This window comes from Sinocyclocheilus grahami, unplaced genomic scaffold, assembly GCF_001515645.1.
Source record: "Sinocyclocheilus grahami isolate Dianchi unplaced genomic scaffold, SAMN03320097.WGS_v1.1 scaffold467.1, whole genome shotgun sequence".
Lineage (NCBI taxonomy): Eukaryota > Metazoa > Chordata > Actinopteri > Cypriniformes > Cyprinidae > Sinocyclocheilus > Sinocyclocheilus grahami.
Window position 1 is genome coordinate 407,945 of NW_015505646.1, and position 19,720 is coordinate 427,664.

General features: G+C 42.2%; 1 protein-coding gene across 1 annotated transcript; it reads right to left on the reverse strand.

The window, feature by feature from the left end:
* Nucleotides 1-211: 211 nt before the first annotated feature.
* LOC107553259 (UBX domain-containing protein 7-like) lies at nt 212-17,992 on the reverse strand. Its single transcript, XM_016235432.1, has 11 exons — nt 17,886-17,992; nt 15,415-15,571; nt 15,249-15,316; nt 14,518-14,583; nt 14,323-14,435; nt 11,884-12,030; nt 11,684-11,774; nt 10,824-10,951; nt 10,277-10,739; nt 7,156-7,235; nt 212-1,284 (listed from the first exon to the last, which is right to left on the reverse strand). The coding sequence occupies exons 1-11, from the start codon at nt 17,953-17,955 to the stop codon at nt 1,123-1,125; spliced, it is 1,545 nt and encodes a 514-aa protein (XP_016090918.1). The 5' UTR covers nt 17,956-17,992; the 3' UTR covers nt 212-1,122.
* Nucleotides 17,993-19,720: the final 1,728 nt, after the last annotated feature.

Sequence of the window (19,720 nt, forward strand, 5' to 3'; positions counted from 1 at the left end):
TTTTTTATTTATCACATGCAGTATTATTTAGCACTACTGATAAACTAAATATCCCGTGAAAATCAGATCCTAAACAAATAGATATTGCAGAAATAGATATTCTTACATGTGAATAACTAGGTGTTACCATTAAAATATGGCGGATGACTTAGATTATTAGCAGCCACTGAAACAGCTGCTAATGTGGGATCTACATATAGATATCTATGAGAAAAATTGTACTGCTACTTTGAGTATATGTCTGGCCCCAGTGGCCACGTTCTTGTGCTCATACGGTTCATAATATTGGAGCACTACTAAGCTTAAGCTATCACTTAAGATTCTGTATACAAACATAAAAAGTTGCCCTAAATGCATAAAAAGACAACCAGATCCTTCTACTGTGGCATAAGAGATGTTTAAGCTCCCATCTGGAGGATTCTGCTCAAAACCGCATATTCTTGATAAAAATCATGTCACCAAACAGGAGAAATCAAATAAGTTACTGAAGAAATACTCAAGTAGACCAACTGTCCCTTTTGTTTCAATGATTATATTTGCGAATCAGTTTTTGTGGAAATGATGCAGTATATAAAAAAAGGAGATAGAAACTTACTATAGCTAAATGTCACTCTACTTCATCCGTCCTTGCACATTGCAGCGGAGATATGTGAGGGTTTACCTCTAAATAATAAACATTCTCCTAAATTCATCACCTGAGCCCATGTTCAATAGGATCCCAACCTGCTCAGATGATTTTAACAGGAACTGTAGTCACTTTGGAACTGATGTTCAATCCTTAGAAACTTTGCATATACATGATACACAATGTTTTCCCTATATCAAGGCCATCTGTAAAACCCTTTTAATTTCCATTCAACATGAGCATAACTCATGGGCATGTACTGTCTTGAAGAATTAGAACCAGATAGGATGGGATGTGCCGAGTTGTTTGTAAATAAATACGTTGACAAATGCAGCTCAGCGGACGGTCCCTATGAACTACCAAATGTTCTGAGTATCCGGGACTTATTATAAAAAAAAAAAAAAAAAAAAAGGGGAAAACAGGGCACAGTCAATTCAGTCTTTCGAGGGCACAAATGACAGGACAGGAGGGGGTGTATTATTATACAAGGGGAGGGGCTAATTCCTCTCCTGCACAAACACAGTCTCCTGCGGACACAGTCCTGCTTCCTGCAGTGTGACGTCATAGTCCAAGTGAGCGAGTCTTCGGCGGGGGAAGTTGGTGACGAGTTCGAAGCGTTCATTGGCGAATCCTTTAGACTGAACGTGTCTCACCAGTGCCTACAAAATAAGAACAGATAAAGAAGATAATGAAGGGCACATCTAATTTTTTTTTACATTAGACCATAACTAACTTCAACTAAAAAACATCCAAAACCCGCATCAGAATTCACACACGATTGAAACTGTGTTCCCTTTCAGTCAGTCACTCTCAACGTCACGTCGGTGACCGATGAACTGGGATCTCACTTAAAGAGACCAATCTACTTTGAGTGTAAACTAAACGAGCCAATGCACATTGGCATGCGATCATTGAATCCAGCTGCCGCTGATCACAGCGTGAGTATAAGTAGGCCGCTGGTGCTGCACATATTCAGCTTTTCACTTCGGAGCAGAGTGATCACATCGTTCTACTCCTGACTACTCTACTGAGAGAAGAAGACTGAACGAGTTCAGCGCGCTCTTTGAGAGCTCTTCATGTTGGTGGTACAGCGCTTCAGCAGTGGTGGTTTCCTGTGTCGAGTGGGTTGCACACATCAGGCTGCACTACCCCCTGTTTGTGTTGCAGAAACCATCTCCCCTGTGCGCTTCAGCATGCTAAAAGAGCTTTTTCCCTTAAAGAGCATTCACGGGTACGTCTTTTTAAAGACGACGTTGCATGGCAAACTTGACGTTACGTCTTTGTAAAGACGATGTGGGTCTTGCTATAGACAACGTATCACCTGGGCGTTTTTGGTTTGGATGCGGTCGTTACCCGGCGCGGGGTGCTCGATCCGATGCATTCACGGGTACGTCTTTTTAAAGACGACGTTGCATGGCAAACTTGACGTTACGTCTTTGTAAAGAAGATGTGGGTCTTGCTATAGACAACGTATTACCCGGGCGGTCTGAGGGTAACAGTGATGGCAAACCCTCCAGGGAACCAACCATCGGGGGACCATCACTCCTCTTGCACTCCGCAACCAGTTGAGCTGCCAATGGAACGTACTGGGCCCTCTACAAGGAGCGTACCAGCAGTATCCATTGGCACTCCTCCCGATGACCAGATGTCGATCGCTGCATCGGAGGGTGAGCCGGAGCTTTCTGGAGAAATAAAGGCTATGCTTTCCCGGGTCGCCGTGAGGGTAGGGCTCGAGTGGAGACCTCCACCGTGTCCCGAGCCCTCAAGGTTGGACGATTGGTTCTTCGGGGTGGTCTGCGCTGGTTTTCAGCACCCCGCCCCAGTGCCATTCTTCCCGGAGGTGCATGAGGGGCTTACCAGGTTGTGGATGGCACCTTTTTCTGCCGGAAACCGACCTGCTAAGTCCTCCTCCCTCACCACTCTCGACGGTGGTGCAGCTAGGGGGTATATGGGGGTCCCCCCGGTGGAGTAGTCGGTTGCGATGCAGTTGTGTCCTGACACGGGGACCATCACTCCTCTTGCACTCCGCAACCAGTTGAGCTGCCAATGGAACGTACTGGGCCCTCTACAAGGAGCGTACCAGCAGTATCCATTGGCACTCCTCCCGATGACCAGATGTCGATCGCTGCATCGGAGGGTGAGCCGGAGCTTTCTGGAGAAATAAAGGCTATGCTTTCCCGGGTCGCCGTGAGGGTAGGGCTCGAGTGGAGACCTCCACCGTGTCCCGAGCCCTCAAGGTTGGACGATTGGTTCTTCGGGGTGGTCTGCGCTGGTTTTCAGCACCCCGCCCCAGTGCCATTCTTCCCGGAGGTGCATGAGGGGCTTACCAGGTTGTGGATGGCACCTTTTTCTGCCGGAAACCGACCTGCTAAGTCCTCCTCCCTCACCACTCTCGACGGTGGTGCAGCTAGGGGGTATATGGGGGTCCCCCCGGTGGAGTAGTCGGTTGCGATGCAGTTGTGTCCTGACACCGCCTCCACCCGGTAGGGCGAACCGTGCCTTCCCTCCCGGGTCTGTAGGTACTCGTCTGGTCTGTCAGGCGATGCTTATACGGCCTGTGGAGAAGCTGCCTCCACCTTACACGCTACAGCGTTTTTACAACCCCTACTTCATTGTACCCAAGAAAGGCAGTGGGTTACAACCGATCTTGGACCTGCGTGTCTTGAACCGGCCTTTCGCCGGATACCGTTCAAGATGTTGACGCAGGAACGCATCTTCGGGTGCACCCGTCCCCGAGATTGGTTTGCAGCGATCGACCTAAAGGATGCGTACTTTCATGTGTCGATCCTTCCGCACCACAGACCATTGTTGCGGTTCGCGTCCGAAGGACAAGCATATCAGTATGTGGTCCTGCCCTCTGGGCTGTCCCTGTCGCACCGTGACTTCACGTAAGTTGCGGTGGCAGCCCTTGTTCCCCTGAGAGAACAGGGCATTCCCATTCTCAACTACCTCGACGACTGGCTTGTACTATCTCAGTCTCAGGATCAGTTGTGTGCACACAGGGACTTGGTGCTTTCGCACCTCAGCCGGTTGGGACTTCAGGTCAACTGGGAAAAGAGCAAACTCTCCTTGGAGAGGATCTCTTTTCTCGGTATGGAGTTGGATTCAGTCGAGCACGACTCATGCAGTCGGAGCTCAGTCGGTGTTGAACTGCCCAAATATGTTGAAGGGCAGGACGGCGGTCCCACTGAAACAGTTTCAGAGGCTCCTAGGTCATATAGCAGCTGCAGTGGCAGTCATGCCGCTGGGGCTGCTTCATATGAGACCGCTTTAACACTGGCTCCATGGCAGAGTCCTGAGGTGGGCGTGGCTACGCGGCACTCACCGGGTTCGAGTCACACCGGCCTGCCATCAAACCTTCACCCCGTGGTCAGACCTTGCGTTTCTCTGGGCAGGAGTGCCCCTGGAACAGGTCTTCAGGCATGCTGTGGTTCACACGGATGCCTCTACCACCAGCTGGGGGGCCACGTTCGACGGGCTTGCAGTGTCGGGTTTTGGACGGGCCCCCAACTGCACTGGCACATTAATTGCCTAGAGTTGCTGGCAGTACACCTGGCCTTGATCCATCTCAAAGGGCGCTTACGAGGCAAGCACGTATTGGTCTGTACGGACAACACTGTGACCGTTGCGTACATCAACCGACAATGTGGTCTACGCTCCCGCCGCATGTCGCAACTCGCCCGCCACCTCCTCCTCTGGAGTCAGAAGCATCTGAGGTCGCTTCATGCCATTCACATTCCTGGTCTGCACAACTGGGTAGCCGACGAGCTGTCACGAGCTGCGCTCCAGGGAGAGAGGAGAATCCATCCCCAGACGGTCCAGCTGATTTGGAGTCGTTTCAGGTAGACCTGTTTGCCTCTCCAGAAACCTCTCACTGCTAGTTGTTCTACTCCCTGACCAAGGGAACACTCGGCACGGACGCACTGGCACACAGCTGGCCACGGGCCTTCGCAAGTATGCATTTTCCCCAGTGAACCTTCTTGCACGATCAGGGAGGAAGAGGAGCAGGTCCTGCTCGTGGCGCCTTACTGGCCCACTGGGACTTGGTTCCCGGAACTGATGCTCCTTGTGACAGCCCCTCCTTGGCAGTTTCCTCTGAGGAAGGATCGACTGATGAGACACACTTATGCCTTGAAGTGGAACTTGTTCGTCGAATGGTGTTCTTCTCACCGAGAAGATCCCCAGAAATGTCCGATCAGAATCGTGCTGTCCTTTCTGCAGCAGGGGTTGAACCGAAGGCTGTCTCCCTCCACCCTTAAAGTCTACGTGGCTGTGATTGCTGCCAACCAGGACCCCGTGGAAGGGCAGTTGGTGGGGAAGCATGACCTGATCATTAGGTTCCTTAGGGGGGGCGAGAAGGCTAAATCCTTCACGGCCCCCCTCTATACCCTCTTGGGACCTGTCCCTAGTGCTCAGAGCACTACAGCAGGGCCCATCTGAGCCTTTGCAGACAGTCGAGCTGAAGCTTCTGTCAATGAAAACTCTGCTCCTGCTTGCATTGGCCTCCATCAAGAGGGCAGGGGACCTGCACACATTTTCGGTTGACGATTCGTGCCTAGAGTTTGGGCTGGCTGACTCCCAGGTAATCCTGAGGCCCCGGCCCGGCTATGTGCCCAAGGTTTCCACTACTCCCTTCAGGGATCAGGTGGTGAGCCTGCAAGCACTGACCCGGAGGAGGCAGACCCAGCCCTAGCTTTGCTTTGTCCCGTCTGAGCATTGAGATGCTACGTAGACAGGACGCAAAGCTTCGGGACCTCAGACCAGCTCTTTGTCTGTTGGAGGCCGGCAGAAGGGAATGCAGTCTCTAAGCAGAGGATGGTCCACTGCATAGTGGATGCCATCACCCTGGCTTATCAGGCACAGGGTGTGCCCTGCCCGTTTAGGTTGCGAGCTTACTCTACTAGAAGCGTTGCATCCTCCTGGGCACCTCACTGGCAGAGAGTTGTAGAGCTGCGGGCTGGGCGTCCCCAAACACGTTCGCTAGATTCTATAGCCTTCGAGTGGAGCCAGTATCCTCCTGTGTTCCCACCTCAAATGGGTAGAAGCTCTAAGAGGCCCCGGCTTCGGGTCGGCTTGCTAAAACCGCTCCAGAGAGTCCATATCGTAGACCCTGTCGAGCTCCTCCGTCCCCTCGGCAGCCAGAAGGAGGGAATGGAATCATATCCCGTCACCACCGCTGCTGTACCATCGCTGAGCGGCCGGGTCACCGGCTCGGCTCCTCAGCGAAAATCTGAATATGCGATGCACTGGCTGCCTACTTATACTCACGCTGTGATCAGCGGTAGCTGGATGCAATAATCGCATGCCAATGTTCATTGGCTCGTTTAGTTTACAATCGAAGTAGATTGGTCTCTCTAAGCGAGATCCCAATTCGCCGGTCACCGACATGACGTTTCCGTTCCCTCCTTCAGGGAACGAGGGTTACATACGTAACCGAGACGTTTCTGTATTAGTTGCCTCCTGCTGCAATCTATTTCCCTTTTATAACAGAAATAAGGTTTTCATGAATTGGTAGGGGCTAGACATATGTTGGTTTTCGGTAATATGTTATAGGACTGCATGATTAATAAAGTGAAAATCATGATATGGCTTAATTTGCTTGGGTATGGGTCACTTGAACATGCATTTGGTAACACAACATGTACCAACCATCTTCCCATACTTCTGTTATGAGAAGAGCTTATCAAGAAAAGAGAAGCTTTGATGGCTCCTTGTGGTTTTCCCAAAATAAAAGTTGGATGGTTTAATGTTTGAAAATAAATAAATTAAGATAAATATTAGTAATGTAATTTTACAGCTGTAAAACTCAATTATATTATTTATCTTAAATACTTATTTTTAAAAGATTTTTATTGTTTATTTAATAAGACATTGATAAATAATTATGTTTTAGCTAAATTGTGCAGCCCTACAATAAAGCACAGCAAACCTGGATTTTTAAATTGAATTTTAAATTCCAAATAACAACTTTTATCAGAAAAGAAAAACACACACAAAATAAAACATTTTCCCCAAATGATACAGCCTTAAAGCACAGTATTGTTATTGTGAACACTTCATAATACCATGAATAATTCTAGATAACTTATCCGAACTGTTATGAGTTTTACAAATGTGCATTCTAGGTTCTTATCTAATTTTCCATCAACCAGTTAAAATGTACCGGCTTTTTGACAGTAGGTGGCACTTGAGGAAAAGCAGCAATAACCTGATACACAAAAGCTTTGTTTCTGACATTCACTTGTCATGGAGAAGCAAGCAAGTATTGACAAACAGTATTTAGATGTTTTAGATTTTTGTATTCACTTTGTAATTGCTTTTTGAATGGCTCTGTATTATTCTTGTTTGTTCGTTTTGTTATTTGAAAAAAAGGTTACTAATCTTGTTATTAAAAGGACGAAACAGAAGTTTATCTTGTCAACCTTTTATCATGGTAAAAGTTTAAGCGATTATCAGTAGGGACAAAGTTGGCAATGGCAAAAAAAGTGTGACACCTATGGACTACACAAATCATGAAACGCCATACCCACCATGAGTTTAGCTTTAGCAGACAGTGCTATCTGTTCTCTCTGGCCATCTGGGTATCGCAGCATTAAGCGGGCCTTTGGTCCTGTGGACAGAGTCATTTTATTACATTAATTCATTCTAACTGAATATTATTAACATGTATAAATGTTCAAATCCTTTAAAGGGACAACCACCAAAAAAAAAGAAAAACTAATTATTTACCTCGTCTACATGTCATTCTAAACCTGTATATTGTTTTATCTTTTCTGTAGAACACAAAAGGTCAATGTTTGAAGATCAGCTCGTTTCCATTTGACGGGTCCAAAAATGGCAAAACAAAACAAAACAAAACTGACCATATGCAAGTCTTCTTAAGCCATCTGATAGATTTCTGGAAGAAACAGACTGAAATTTAAGTCATTATTAACTGATAATCTTCCATTCTAGCTTTTAGCACACAAACTCCTTATGACTGGATCACTGAAACAATGCGTTGGATTTCCAAAGATTCTAATCTGGCTCAAAATTAATAAATGAATGAATGAATGAGGCATTTATATAGCGCTTTTATTTAGGGATGCACCGAATGTTCGGCAACCGAAATTATTCGGAATAAGCGAAAAGACCGAATAAATTGTACCAAACAATGACGTGACACGATCAAATAGAGGCGTGTGCTAATGCAGCAAACATGACGTCAGTGTGGAAACAGCTGTCCGATAAAAACACAAAAATCATTACAAGCACCGACAGCGAGAGACTGTTTAGTACTGCATCGCATCATGTCTTCGATGAGAAGAGGAAGGGTGGTTGTTGCTGGTTACTGTATGATGATTAAAATTGCGAAATGCCCTTAAACAATTAAATAAACTGCAGAATGTTATGTTTTCTAATACACGCAGGAATTGCATGTGTTCAAACAGCACTGCACGCATTAGGGTTCAAAGTCTAAAGCGTGAGGGAAATCTACACTGAAACTGTGTTACTCGTCAGCTGCTCAATAACATTTTAATAAATTTTTACAAGGCAGGTGACAATGCAATACGTGCAACAAACGTCTTCCCAAATTCGTAATGAGAATAATTTGTCAACAAAAAGAAGCACTGAGGTCTTCCTGCGGGTTTCTGCCAAAATAAAAGTTGAGAAAAAGCAAAAACTCCATCAACATTAATAAATGTTATTATTGTAATTTTACTGTTGCTCTGTAAAATAAAATAAGAAACGAAAATAATAATGAAAATAATAATTACAACAGCTCTATTAAAACATTTATTGTAACATTTACACATAGTGTTCAGACTAGGATCTATAAAATTTTCTGTTTTAAAAGAAGTCTCTTCTGCTAAGCAAGGCTGCATTTATTTGGAAGGCAAAAATGCATGCCTGATTCAAGAAGGGGTCTAAAAAATGGCCAATAAATATTATTTTACTAACTTATTAATTTTAAGTTGTGTTTTATTGGTATAATGTCTGCTAGAATGCTAAAAAATGTTCAGTGTTAAGTAAATATTTTTAAATTGTTGTTTTGTAAATGATTTTTGTCTTTGAAAAGCAAGACAAAACAGTAAAAAGCACATTTAATTTATGCAATGGTGAAAAAATTGGCAAAATGGGGGGAAAAAAACGTGAAAAACCGTGTTCGGTATTCGGCCTTCAGCCCAGTGTTTCATTTTGTTCGGCTTCGGCCAAGAATTTTCATTTCGGTGCATCCCTACTTTTATTGTGCATTGCTGTACACCCAAAGCGCTTTATAATCATGTGGGGGTCTCTCCTCAACCACCACCAGTGTGCAGCATCCACCTGGAAGATGCGATAGCAGCCACAGGACAATGGCGCCAGTGCGCTCACCACATACCAGCTACAGGTGGAGAGGAGAGAGAGATAGAGCCAATTTAGTGGATGGGGATTATTAGGAGACTATGATTGACAAGGGAGGGAATTTGGCCAGGACACCGGGGTTACACCCCTACTCTTTACGAGAAGTGCCATAGGATTTTTAATGACCACAGAGAGTCAGGACCTCGGTTTAACGTCTCATCCGAAGGACGGTGATTTTTACGGGGCATTAGGACCCATACAGACCACAGTGTGAGCACCCCCTGCTGGCCTCACTAACACCTCTTCCAGGAGCAACCTAGTTTTCCCAGGAGGTCTCCCATCCAGGTACTTAGCTTCAGTGGGCAACCAGTCTTGGGCTGCAGGGTGATATGGCTGTGGCACTCAAAAGAATGATTCATTCACAAATGGGTTTGCTTTGTTTCTGACTCCATCTGGACACAATGATTCTCAAATTAGCATCTATTTGGGAGGGAAGATCAGAGAATAGTTCCATTTCAGTCTGTTTCTCACACAAAGATGTTGTTTCATATGGACTACCTTTATACCTTAGCTTTTATAGTGCTTCTTTGGACTTCGGCAGACAAGTCCACTATGAACTATCAGGTTTGAAATATCATTGAGGGTGAGTGTGACGAGAGGGGTGGGGCCGAGAGCCGTGGGAACGGAGCGAGGCCGTGGAGTAATTGATAATGAGCGACACCTGCACCACTCACCGGTCTCGAGTCTCACGGAGGAGCACCGGAAGGATAAGAAGGAGGAGTGACGACAGTGAAAGACGAGAGATGACCAGGCCTGGAGTTTATTTTGTGTTTTGGTTTTGTTTGTGCGCGACAGTCGTCCGTGAGGGGCTGTCGCGCTATTTTGTGTTTGTTTGTTTGTTTGTTTATTTCGCCGGTTCCCGCCTCCTTCTTCCCGACTTACGAACTTTGTTACTTTTTTTTTTTTTTTTTTTTTAACCCTTCAACAAAACTTTAATCAAAAAAACAAACACAAAATAGCGCGACAGCCCCTCACGGACGACTGTCGCGCACAAACAAAACCAAAACACAAAATAAACTCCAGGCCTGGTCCTCTCTCGTCTATCACTGTCGTCACTCCTCCTTTTATCCTTCCGGAGCTCCTCCGTGAGACTCGAGACCGGTGAGTGGTGCAGGTGTCACTCATTATCAATTACTCCACGGCCTCGCTCCATTCCCACGGCTCTCGGCCCCGCCCCTCCCGTCACAGTGAGCAAATAATGACCGTTTTTATCTTGAGGTGAACTATCCCTTTAGACAACTGACATGTGTATGAAATGGCGTATACCGTTGTCGTCTGGATCTGCTGTGCTGGTGCCGGCAGGTTCTGAGGGCTGGTGTGATGTGGATCTGTGGTTTTCTCCCAGTCGCTGTTGGGACTCAGCTTGTCCTGTCTGACTGTGACTGAGCTCGAGCCCAACCGGCTCTAGGTGGTTCTTCTTACTCTCCTCTTTCCTGTGGCACAGCTCTTTGTGTGGGGACTTCCTGTGATGGGCTGGGCTGTCCGGCCTGATAGGAGGAGCTACCTCTGCAGAGATGTGTCCGTCTAAAGAATCCTCCCCTCCACCGGCCTCATTGTCTGAGCCATCCACTGAGATCAGGCCTTCGCTGTCAGAAAAAGGCTCGGCATCTGAATCATCATCTGAGCGTGACTCTGCCTTGTCCTGGGTGGACTCGTAGTGTGTTTCTTGAAGAGAGGCCCGGATAGCGGCCTCTAACTGACTGTCCTCACTGGCATCTATCAAACTCTCCTGTATAGACGGATAAAAAGAGTGAAGCAAAAATACATAAATGTTTTTTCAGGAACCTCCAGGAGCATAAAGTGGAAGACTTACAGAACGAGCCCGCTTGGCCGGAGGTTGACTGGACTGCCCATCCAGCTGCCCATGCTCTGATAGGAAGCCTGTGACCTGATCCAGGAATGAGGACACATCTAACTGGTTCCACTCAACCATCTTTTGTCCTGTATATGTCAGAGGGAAAAACAAAACAAAATGCTGAAATAATAATTTTTTTTAAACAATATGCAAACATTTCAAAGTTTCATGTTATCATATTACTACCATGTTTTTACTACTTTACTACTTATGTCTTACTACTTTATCAATTTAAAAAAAATTATATATTATGCATGAATATACATGAACTATAGCAAAACCAGTGTAATGCAATTTAAAAAAAAACATTTTCATCCAGATTTGAGAAATTGTAGTTTAATATATGGTTGTATAAAATGTATAAGAACATAAATGACAAGCACCAGTATTAACTCCTTTGAAAACAATACATTTAATAAAAAATCTATTTCAAAATGCATGTGCCAGGTACTCTCTGAACTTATGTTGGTTTCATATAGTTGAAATTTATTTGTTTTTCATTTCCATTTTTAAGAAGATTGCATTTAATGACATGAATGAATTTAATGTAAATGCCCTGTTTAAAAAAAAAAAAAGAATTGCATTGACAAAAAATTAAAAAAAAATATATATATATATATAGTTATAAATGTATTCTTTTTTTGAGGCATTTTTACCCCCAAAATATGAATTTTATTTAATAAAAAATATGCTCATTATAGAAAAGGCACACGAGTCATTTTATGTATGACTTGGCATGGGCATCTGAAATGAATTTACCCAAACTTATTTTCCAGAAAACTTAATAAATCAGTTCAACACTGCCTTGTTTCTCTCACCTGTACGAGGGTCCAAGATAGAAATATAGGGGAACTTGTTAAGCTTGTAAAACTGAATGTACCTCTGCCCTTCCTCACTGTCATGGTACACCTACAAGCAAACACAGCTTACCTAAACAACTCAAAAGCTCACATTCACAATTCAAATAATGTCATGGAAGACAAAGAGACAGAAGACTTTTATGTCTGTGTAAATGTACCTGCCAGAATATGAAGTGTTCTCTGATGATGTTTTTCACAGCGTCATTGCTCCACACGTCTCGGTTTAGACACTGACAGGCAAAATCCTGGACATTCTGAATGTTGATCATCAGCCATTTGTTCTCAAGCTGACCGGAGTCTTTCGCCTGAGGTGACATAATACACATTGTGGGAAAGTGTTAAATCACATAATGGAAATAATGGCTTGACTTACAGGAATATTCCAAATGTAAAACTAATTAAAAGCATAAACAAGCTTGTATTTTTGCTAAAGTGCTTAAATTATTTTGTCTCTTACATTAACAGTCTACTCAAACACAGTCCAGGTTTTTATGAAACGTACATATTCATTTTCTAAGAAAACAGCATCAAAACAACATCAATATTGCTCTGGAACGAAACCTGGTATTTTCAAACAAACTATATTCATTTTACTTGAATAAAGTTTCACTTTCAGACGAAAAAGATAAAAGATAATACTTTTTCATTCTGCAATGGTTCATCAACTGACGTGCATATTCATGTTTAAAAACAAAATTCAGTCCCAAAAGCGTGTATGAGGTATGAGCAAGAGGCTAAATATATTTTACAAAATCTAACTTAGATGCAAAAATGACACACAGGTCCAAATGGACCCAAAAACTAAATGTGTAACTTTTTAAAAAGGTAATTTTTTTTTTAAAAACCCTTAAAAAAATACATAAATAAATAAACAAACAATTGATTTTTATTTTGCTAGTCTTGGCTCATTCGCAAGTTTGGTCCCCATACTCATTTTTTCTCCTTCATTTTTATGTATCTCTTCTGGATCTAATCAGTCCTGAACACAAATTAACTATCATTTGACCCCTAGACTTTTCATTGTAAGTGCATTTCTGTAAAAGTGATTTCTGGTTGTTTTTACGAACTGTGGGATTTCTTTAAAATTATTTTCTGTAGTAACTAACAGCACATCAGTCACAGATGCTGTCAAAAGGGATGAACTAGGAACATTCCTTTAAAGGGGTCATATGATACGATTTCAATTTTTCCTTTCTCTTTGGTGTGTTACAAGCTCTTGGTGCATAAAGAAGATCTGTAAAGTTGCAAAGACTAAAGTCTCAAATCCAAAGAGATATTCTTTATAAAAGTTAAGAGTCAGCCACGCCTACCAAAACAGCTCGTTGTAACACGCCCCCACATATCTACCTCACTATCTGGGAAGATTTGCATAACGCCGTCCAAATGTTCATGCAAAGAAAGAAGGCGTAACTTTTATTCTCGCTGTAGTATTGTTGCTGCCGCCGCCGCCATGTCGTGAAGGCTTGGTTGTTTTTACGAACTGTGGGATTTCTTTAAAATTATTTTCTGTAGTAACTAACAGCACATCAGTCACAGATGCTGTCAAAAGGGATGAACCAGGAACATTCCTTTAAAGGGGTCATATGATGCGATTTCAATTTTTCCTTTCTCTTTGGTGTGTTACAAGCTCTTGGTGCATAAAGAAGATCTGTAAAGTTGCAAAGACTAAAGTCTCAAATCCAAAGAGATATTCTTTATAAAAGTTAAGAGTCAGCCACGCCTACCAAAACAGCTCGTTGTAACACGCCCCCACATATCTACCTCACTATCTGGGAAGATTTGCATAACGCCGTCCAAATGTTCATGCAAAGAAAGAAGGCGTAACTTTTATTCTCGCTGTAGTATTGTTGCTGCCGCCGCCGCCATGTCGTGAAGGCGCTGTGTGCTTCATTGTGAAAGTGAAACTACTTTGTTTGGCCTTTCAAAAGAGGACGATATCGCTTCGTCATGCCTGGAGCTGATCCGTGCTGATCGCTGAGGAAATACTTCAACTTCGCGCTGTCGATCGCCGGATCAGCTTTCACCGTGGACGAAGCGGAGTCCAGCCCGGGGTCATCACATGTGGTTGCCGCAGGCATCACAGTATGGTAAGGGCGTAACATTTCCGTCACACACTTGAGGAATTCGGTCAATCACAACGCACAGGATAGCTGGCCAATCAGAGCACACCTCGCTTTTTCAGACCGATGAGCTTTGTAAAAATCTATGCGTTTCAGAAAGGCGGGGCATAGAGGAGAAACAATGATGTACAGTATGTGGAAAATAATCCTTAACCTTAAACCGCATAAACATTTCATTACACCAAATACACAAAATAATGTTCTTTTTAGCAACATCATATGACCCCTTTAAAAACTGATGCCGCCTGGCCTGATTTCTGTTCTTTCCTGATTTAAGGCTCACGACAGCCTGAATCTGTGTTTGGACACTCCCTGATTTGCAGGGCTTGACTTGTTCTTGGCCAAGAACAAAACATACTATTATGCTGACAAAGTTTGTACTTAATGACACAGACGACTGAAGCACATGAATTAGCCAATCAGTGGATGCGTTACTGGTAATAGTAATGGGTTTACTAATGCAGTCATAGAGCTTACCGTCTCAAAGCTGCCTTTGTGCATGATTTCAATTGGGGGACGGAACAGATCGGCTAGAGTGCTCAGCTTCTTGTCCGCTGCACTTCCGTTTCTCAACTCCTGCTCCTGTCGCACTAAAGATTCACATCACAACAGCAGGGTTTCAGAGGAAGCACTAGACCATGTGTGCTATAAGAATGCCTCACATATACTTACTGGTTTCAGTCTGAAAATCCCGAAATCCATCAAAGATTGATCGTGCTGGTCTACGCCTCTTCGGTACTGTGCAAGAAAGATATTATTAGTTTATGTAAACAGAACAGCTTAGACCAGGGTGTCGCATATAGTGAGGGGTTTGTGAGTTGATAAAAAGCGAATAATTCATTATACTGAATGTAAAATTTAAATACATAAATAAAGCTGAACGATAATCACGAAATAGCTTAGCATTTGATTATCACATGCTTGTATTTAATTAAACATCTGTATAGTTTGATGAGCGAGTGTTTCAGAGTGACGCACACATGAACCCGATCATCTCGACCTCCTTACTACTACATATAGTGCAACTGATATGTTTATATATGACTGAAGTTTTGATTTGAGTGTTGATTATTTAAAAAACTTTTTGGTAATTTTCCAGTGTTTTTGGCTAAATGAAAACTTTAATTATGGTTTCTGTGTTTCAGTAAAAAAAAAAAAAAAAAACAGTAATATATGTTTTATAATTAGAATTAAATCCTATTTAAAACAATAATAACTATTATTATTGTTTTATGATGATGGTGTTGATTTTTTATTATTAGGGATGTAATGATTCACTTAACTCACAATGCAATACGATTCACGATACTAAATTATAAACGAAAAGGTGTTAGGGTGACAAAAAAGGTTTAGGAACCCCTGGGTTAGACAAATGTAAGATGTATAAATAGGAACTGTAATACCTCCAAACAAGGGCTCTGGCTCCACCAGAATGTCTTGCTTCTGAGGAATGGGTGCTCGCACATCATCTCTGCCAGAGAGAAGAACACAGCATTCAAACACTAAAAACAACATAGCTGCTTGGGAGAGAGACCAAGAGCCTTTGGTGTGTCATATGAAGACACTCACTCTACAGGGGGGTGTCTGCTGCTGGACGCCCCGGCTGAACTGGCGCTTGTGCTGGGCTCCTCTGCGATGCCGCCTCCATCGAGAAACATGGTGACGGCCATCTCTAGGTTATTGTTACATGCTTCCAACATATGCTTCCCTACACTCTCTGTGGCTCCTGCAAACAAACATACACATGCAAAACCATTAACAGCATTTATTATGTGAGGTGAAACATAAACACACTGGGAAAAGAAAAGACAGCAGATGCACTTCAAGAGGTGAATCCGTAACTGGAAACACATTACTGGTGCTGCGGTTACAGTTATCTTCAAATAACAGTGTCAGACACTAAACAACAAGGATTTTCTTAGATTATATGGCGAAATCATATGTTTTAAACACAAATAAATACAGTGCTGTTTCACCAAAAAGCATCGCAGCACTACAATATGGCATATTTGAACTAGGCCTGTCACGATACCAACTTTTTGTTGTGCGATATATTGCCCCAGAAATAATTGCGATAAGCGATATTATTGTCATTTTAAAGACCATTTTATGCCACTGAATATATAATCATAATGCAACAGCATAATAATGCAAGAAGGCCTACACACTTCCAAATGACAACAAATTTTTAATTTTTAAGAATATTTAGATCATGGAAATGAAGTATCAAAGTATTAGATACCTTAAAAAACCTGAATAAATAGTAAATAAACATTTTCTAACAAAAAGTGCAAAGTAACAAGCAGAAAAAAAGAAAAATGCACAAAGAACTTGTATGGAGATTTTTCCGGACCTTCTTTTCTCTGTAAATTAAGGGTGCACAGTATTGCTGAAAAACACAATCACTACTCAGCAGTCAGATGTCCGTATGCACAAAGACACAGATCCCTAAACAAGGCCATATCTGCAGATTAAACTTTTTTTGTAGAAGCATTTTTTAAAATTTGAACTAGCACCTCATGACTACACCACTGTTATGTACGAGAAGCTGCAAAAGACACAGGCGCATGTGGAATGTACGAAACATAGTAACATACATTTTTAAGTAAATATAATGGGCGATATATTGAGTCACAAAAATTATTGCGGTCATGTACATATATTGCGCGATAAGTCGATATATTTATTATTGCGACAGGCCTAATTTGAACTGTAAATAACTTTGTTATTTGTACATATTTTGCTAACTTCACCTTGAGCTGTTTATTTATTCTTTTCTGTTTCAGTATTTTTTTATCCATCTAGTGAGAGAGTTCAAGTCCAAACAAATATAGATTTTTTTTCTGCAATATATTACATCATGCATAATGATGCATACATGGATTTAGTAGTAGCTGGGGGTTTTAGGCCTGAAAAAGACCTATGTTGTAATTCTCATGATGTTATGCCAAATAAAACTCATAAATAAGCAAAAATGTAAGGTATAATTATGGTATTTTACAATAATTGTGGTAAACCACTGTAAAGATTGGTGAGGCAGCCTGTATTAAGAAATGACATTGTTCAGTACTTATACAAATGCCTTGTTTGTTCAAACCCTTATAGTCTTATAAATGTAAAACAGTGCAGTTTTAAACAAACAGCTGAAATATTACGTTGAAGGCGCACAGAAGCAGAGCGAGCGAGCTGCTGGAATGTCTCGCTCGTTTCAGTTCTTAACACCCGCCCCTTCGGAGCGCGCATGCGCACAACCAGCGCATCTTTCACCTTTACGAAAAAGTAGCGAGCTGCGAAACATGGCTTGTATTTTCCGACCAACAGAAGCTAAACTATCAAATGATGCACTCCGTCACGCGATGCTCAAAAGCAGCTTTTGCGTACACCTCCAATAACAGTTCAACTAAACAGTCCGAGTGCTTTAAGAACATTATAGTTGTGTGTGTATCCGTCACTTAGATGTGAGTTGTGAGAAGCATACAGAGAAACGGATAAGTGATTGAGAATCAGCCTCCACAAACCGCCATGTTGTGGATTGTGGCTCATATCCACAGACACACTTGCCGAAGTTGTTAAACACACTCGCGGTGGCTGAAAACATTCAAACACACACAATCAACCTGTAGCATTTAAATATGGCAGTGGGACGAATAATCGTAGAGTGAAAATCCTACTGCAGCACTAATCTGGTTTGAATTCAAAGGTGTTACACATGTAGCGATGGTGAAATAACAGAAGTAACGTTGCAATCACATGCCCAAAGTTCAGCCTGAGAGAGTTTTACATGACCATCGGTATACTTTAGAAATTAGTCTATATCAGCTCGCCCCCTTTCTGTTCGGATTTCTTTCCTTTCGCATGTAGATCCATATTTAAGCAAGTGCATATAGCAGCTAGCCGAAGCTTTCGTTAGTCTCTTTCCTTTGCAAGACAGAGGGGGCAGTAATGATGATGCCCTCTTCCCTACATATAGCATTTCTGAAGACCCCGTGTTTTACGGGCCTTCGCAAAATTTCCCTCAAATGCAATTTGTCAATATTTACCAGTTATGGCTGTGAACTGTTGTATTAACCCATTAACCCCCGGGGCTGATGCGTCTCCGAGAGTCGCCATCTTGCCGCCACTGACAACAACACGACTGCGCGCATGCACGACATCGACCAATAGGATCTCTTTCTACGTCTGCCTCCGCGCGTCAACACCCTGGAACTCTGGGTAATGTAGTTCACTGGTAGCGTCGTGGACGAGGTGCCGGTGTGTGCTGAAGAAACGCCTTAGGTTAGTACAATTACAATTAGTTACGTGCCTACCTTTAGTACAACTTTATTTTAGCAAGGATATTTTGATTTGTAATTAATTTTTGGTCAAAATACGGGTACTTGTGATAAATACTGTAAACCAGTGGTTCCCAAACAAGGGGGGCGCGGCAAGGCTGAGGGATAGTGTACAGTCAGCAGATTATTTTGCAAAAGAAACCTCTGCAGGGTGATAAAGACTACACTGAGTACTTTTCCCACTTATCATGTGGCCACTTGCCTGATAAGTAAATAATTGAATGCAAAGTGTTAATTTGAAATATAATAATTACCTTAACATGACTCGCATTACCCGCCGTTATCAGTTGTAGCAGTTGTGGTTGTATCAATAACAGACCAGTAGATGGCGCGATTGAAGAATCAGAGTTGTATTGCAGGGAGCCATGTAGAAATATAAATGAACGACACATGGTTCTGCTCTAAGTATGTAAGTTACAAGTTTGTGAAAGGACTTCCAGTGCCAGGTAAATGTAAAGCAGATTATATAGCCTACTTAAGATTCACAAATACCAAAACAATGTGTCTAAGTTACACCAGAGGCGACAAAAGCAAATAGAACCCATGTTCTCTGCTGTGGATGCGGGGCGACGCAACAAAAGAAATTAGAATAAAAAAGAAATTATTTCTGACGAACTCCAGCGCTCTGACACAAAGGACAATTTCAAATATTCATAATAGAATCGTGGAAAAAATAGTTTCCTCAAAAATATTAACTGTTTTCAGCATTAAAATAATCAGAAATGGTTACCAGCAAATCAGCATATTAAAATGATTTCTAAAGGATTGTGTGACACTGAAGACTGGAGTTATGATGTTGAAAATTCAGCTTTCATCATAGGAATACAGTAGCCTATATGTTAAAACATTCAAAAAGATATTTTAAATTGACAATATTACAGTGTTTACTGTATTTTTGATAAACAAATGTAGCCTTAGTGAGCATAAGAGACTTTCCAAAAAAAAAAAAATTCTCTACAAAAGGGGAGCCCAAAGTTTGGGAACCACTTCTGTAAGCAATGGTGCTAATACCACCGTTTCCATCAAGAGAGACAGTTTTGTGACACCCCGTCACAAATCCAGACTTTTCTAAAACAGCGTCAGTTTCAAGAAGACATGATGTTTTGAAAATAATAAGACTATAATTATTAAAATGTGGATTATGTAAATATGAAAGTAATAATCATAACACCAGTCTAATAAAGTGTGACACAAGAAATTGTCAGAAATTTTGCAAAATGTATCAAATGAATTCTTATTACATTAATAAGAAAGAATGAACGCACCTTTCAGATCAATCAGCAAAATGAAAGTAATCCAAACTAATTCCCCTTTCATCCACTGTTCTAACACCGCAGACATAAATCTGTTCTTAAAATATAATAAAATATGTTTTTGTTTTTTAAATATTATGTTAAAAATGTTATATTGTTGCAGTTAGATCTCAGGATACCTCTTTGGATGGATGGTAGGATTTTGTTACACATGAAATCTCTTAAATTCAATATGTATTTTTAACAGTTCGCAAATTGTTTCACGTTAAGAATACAAATATGCAAACATTT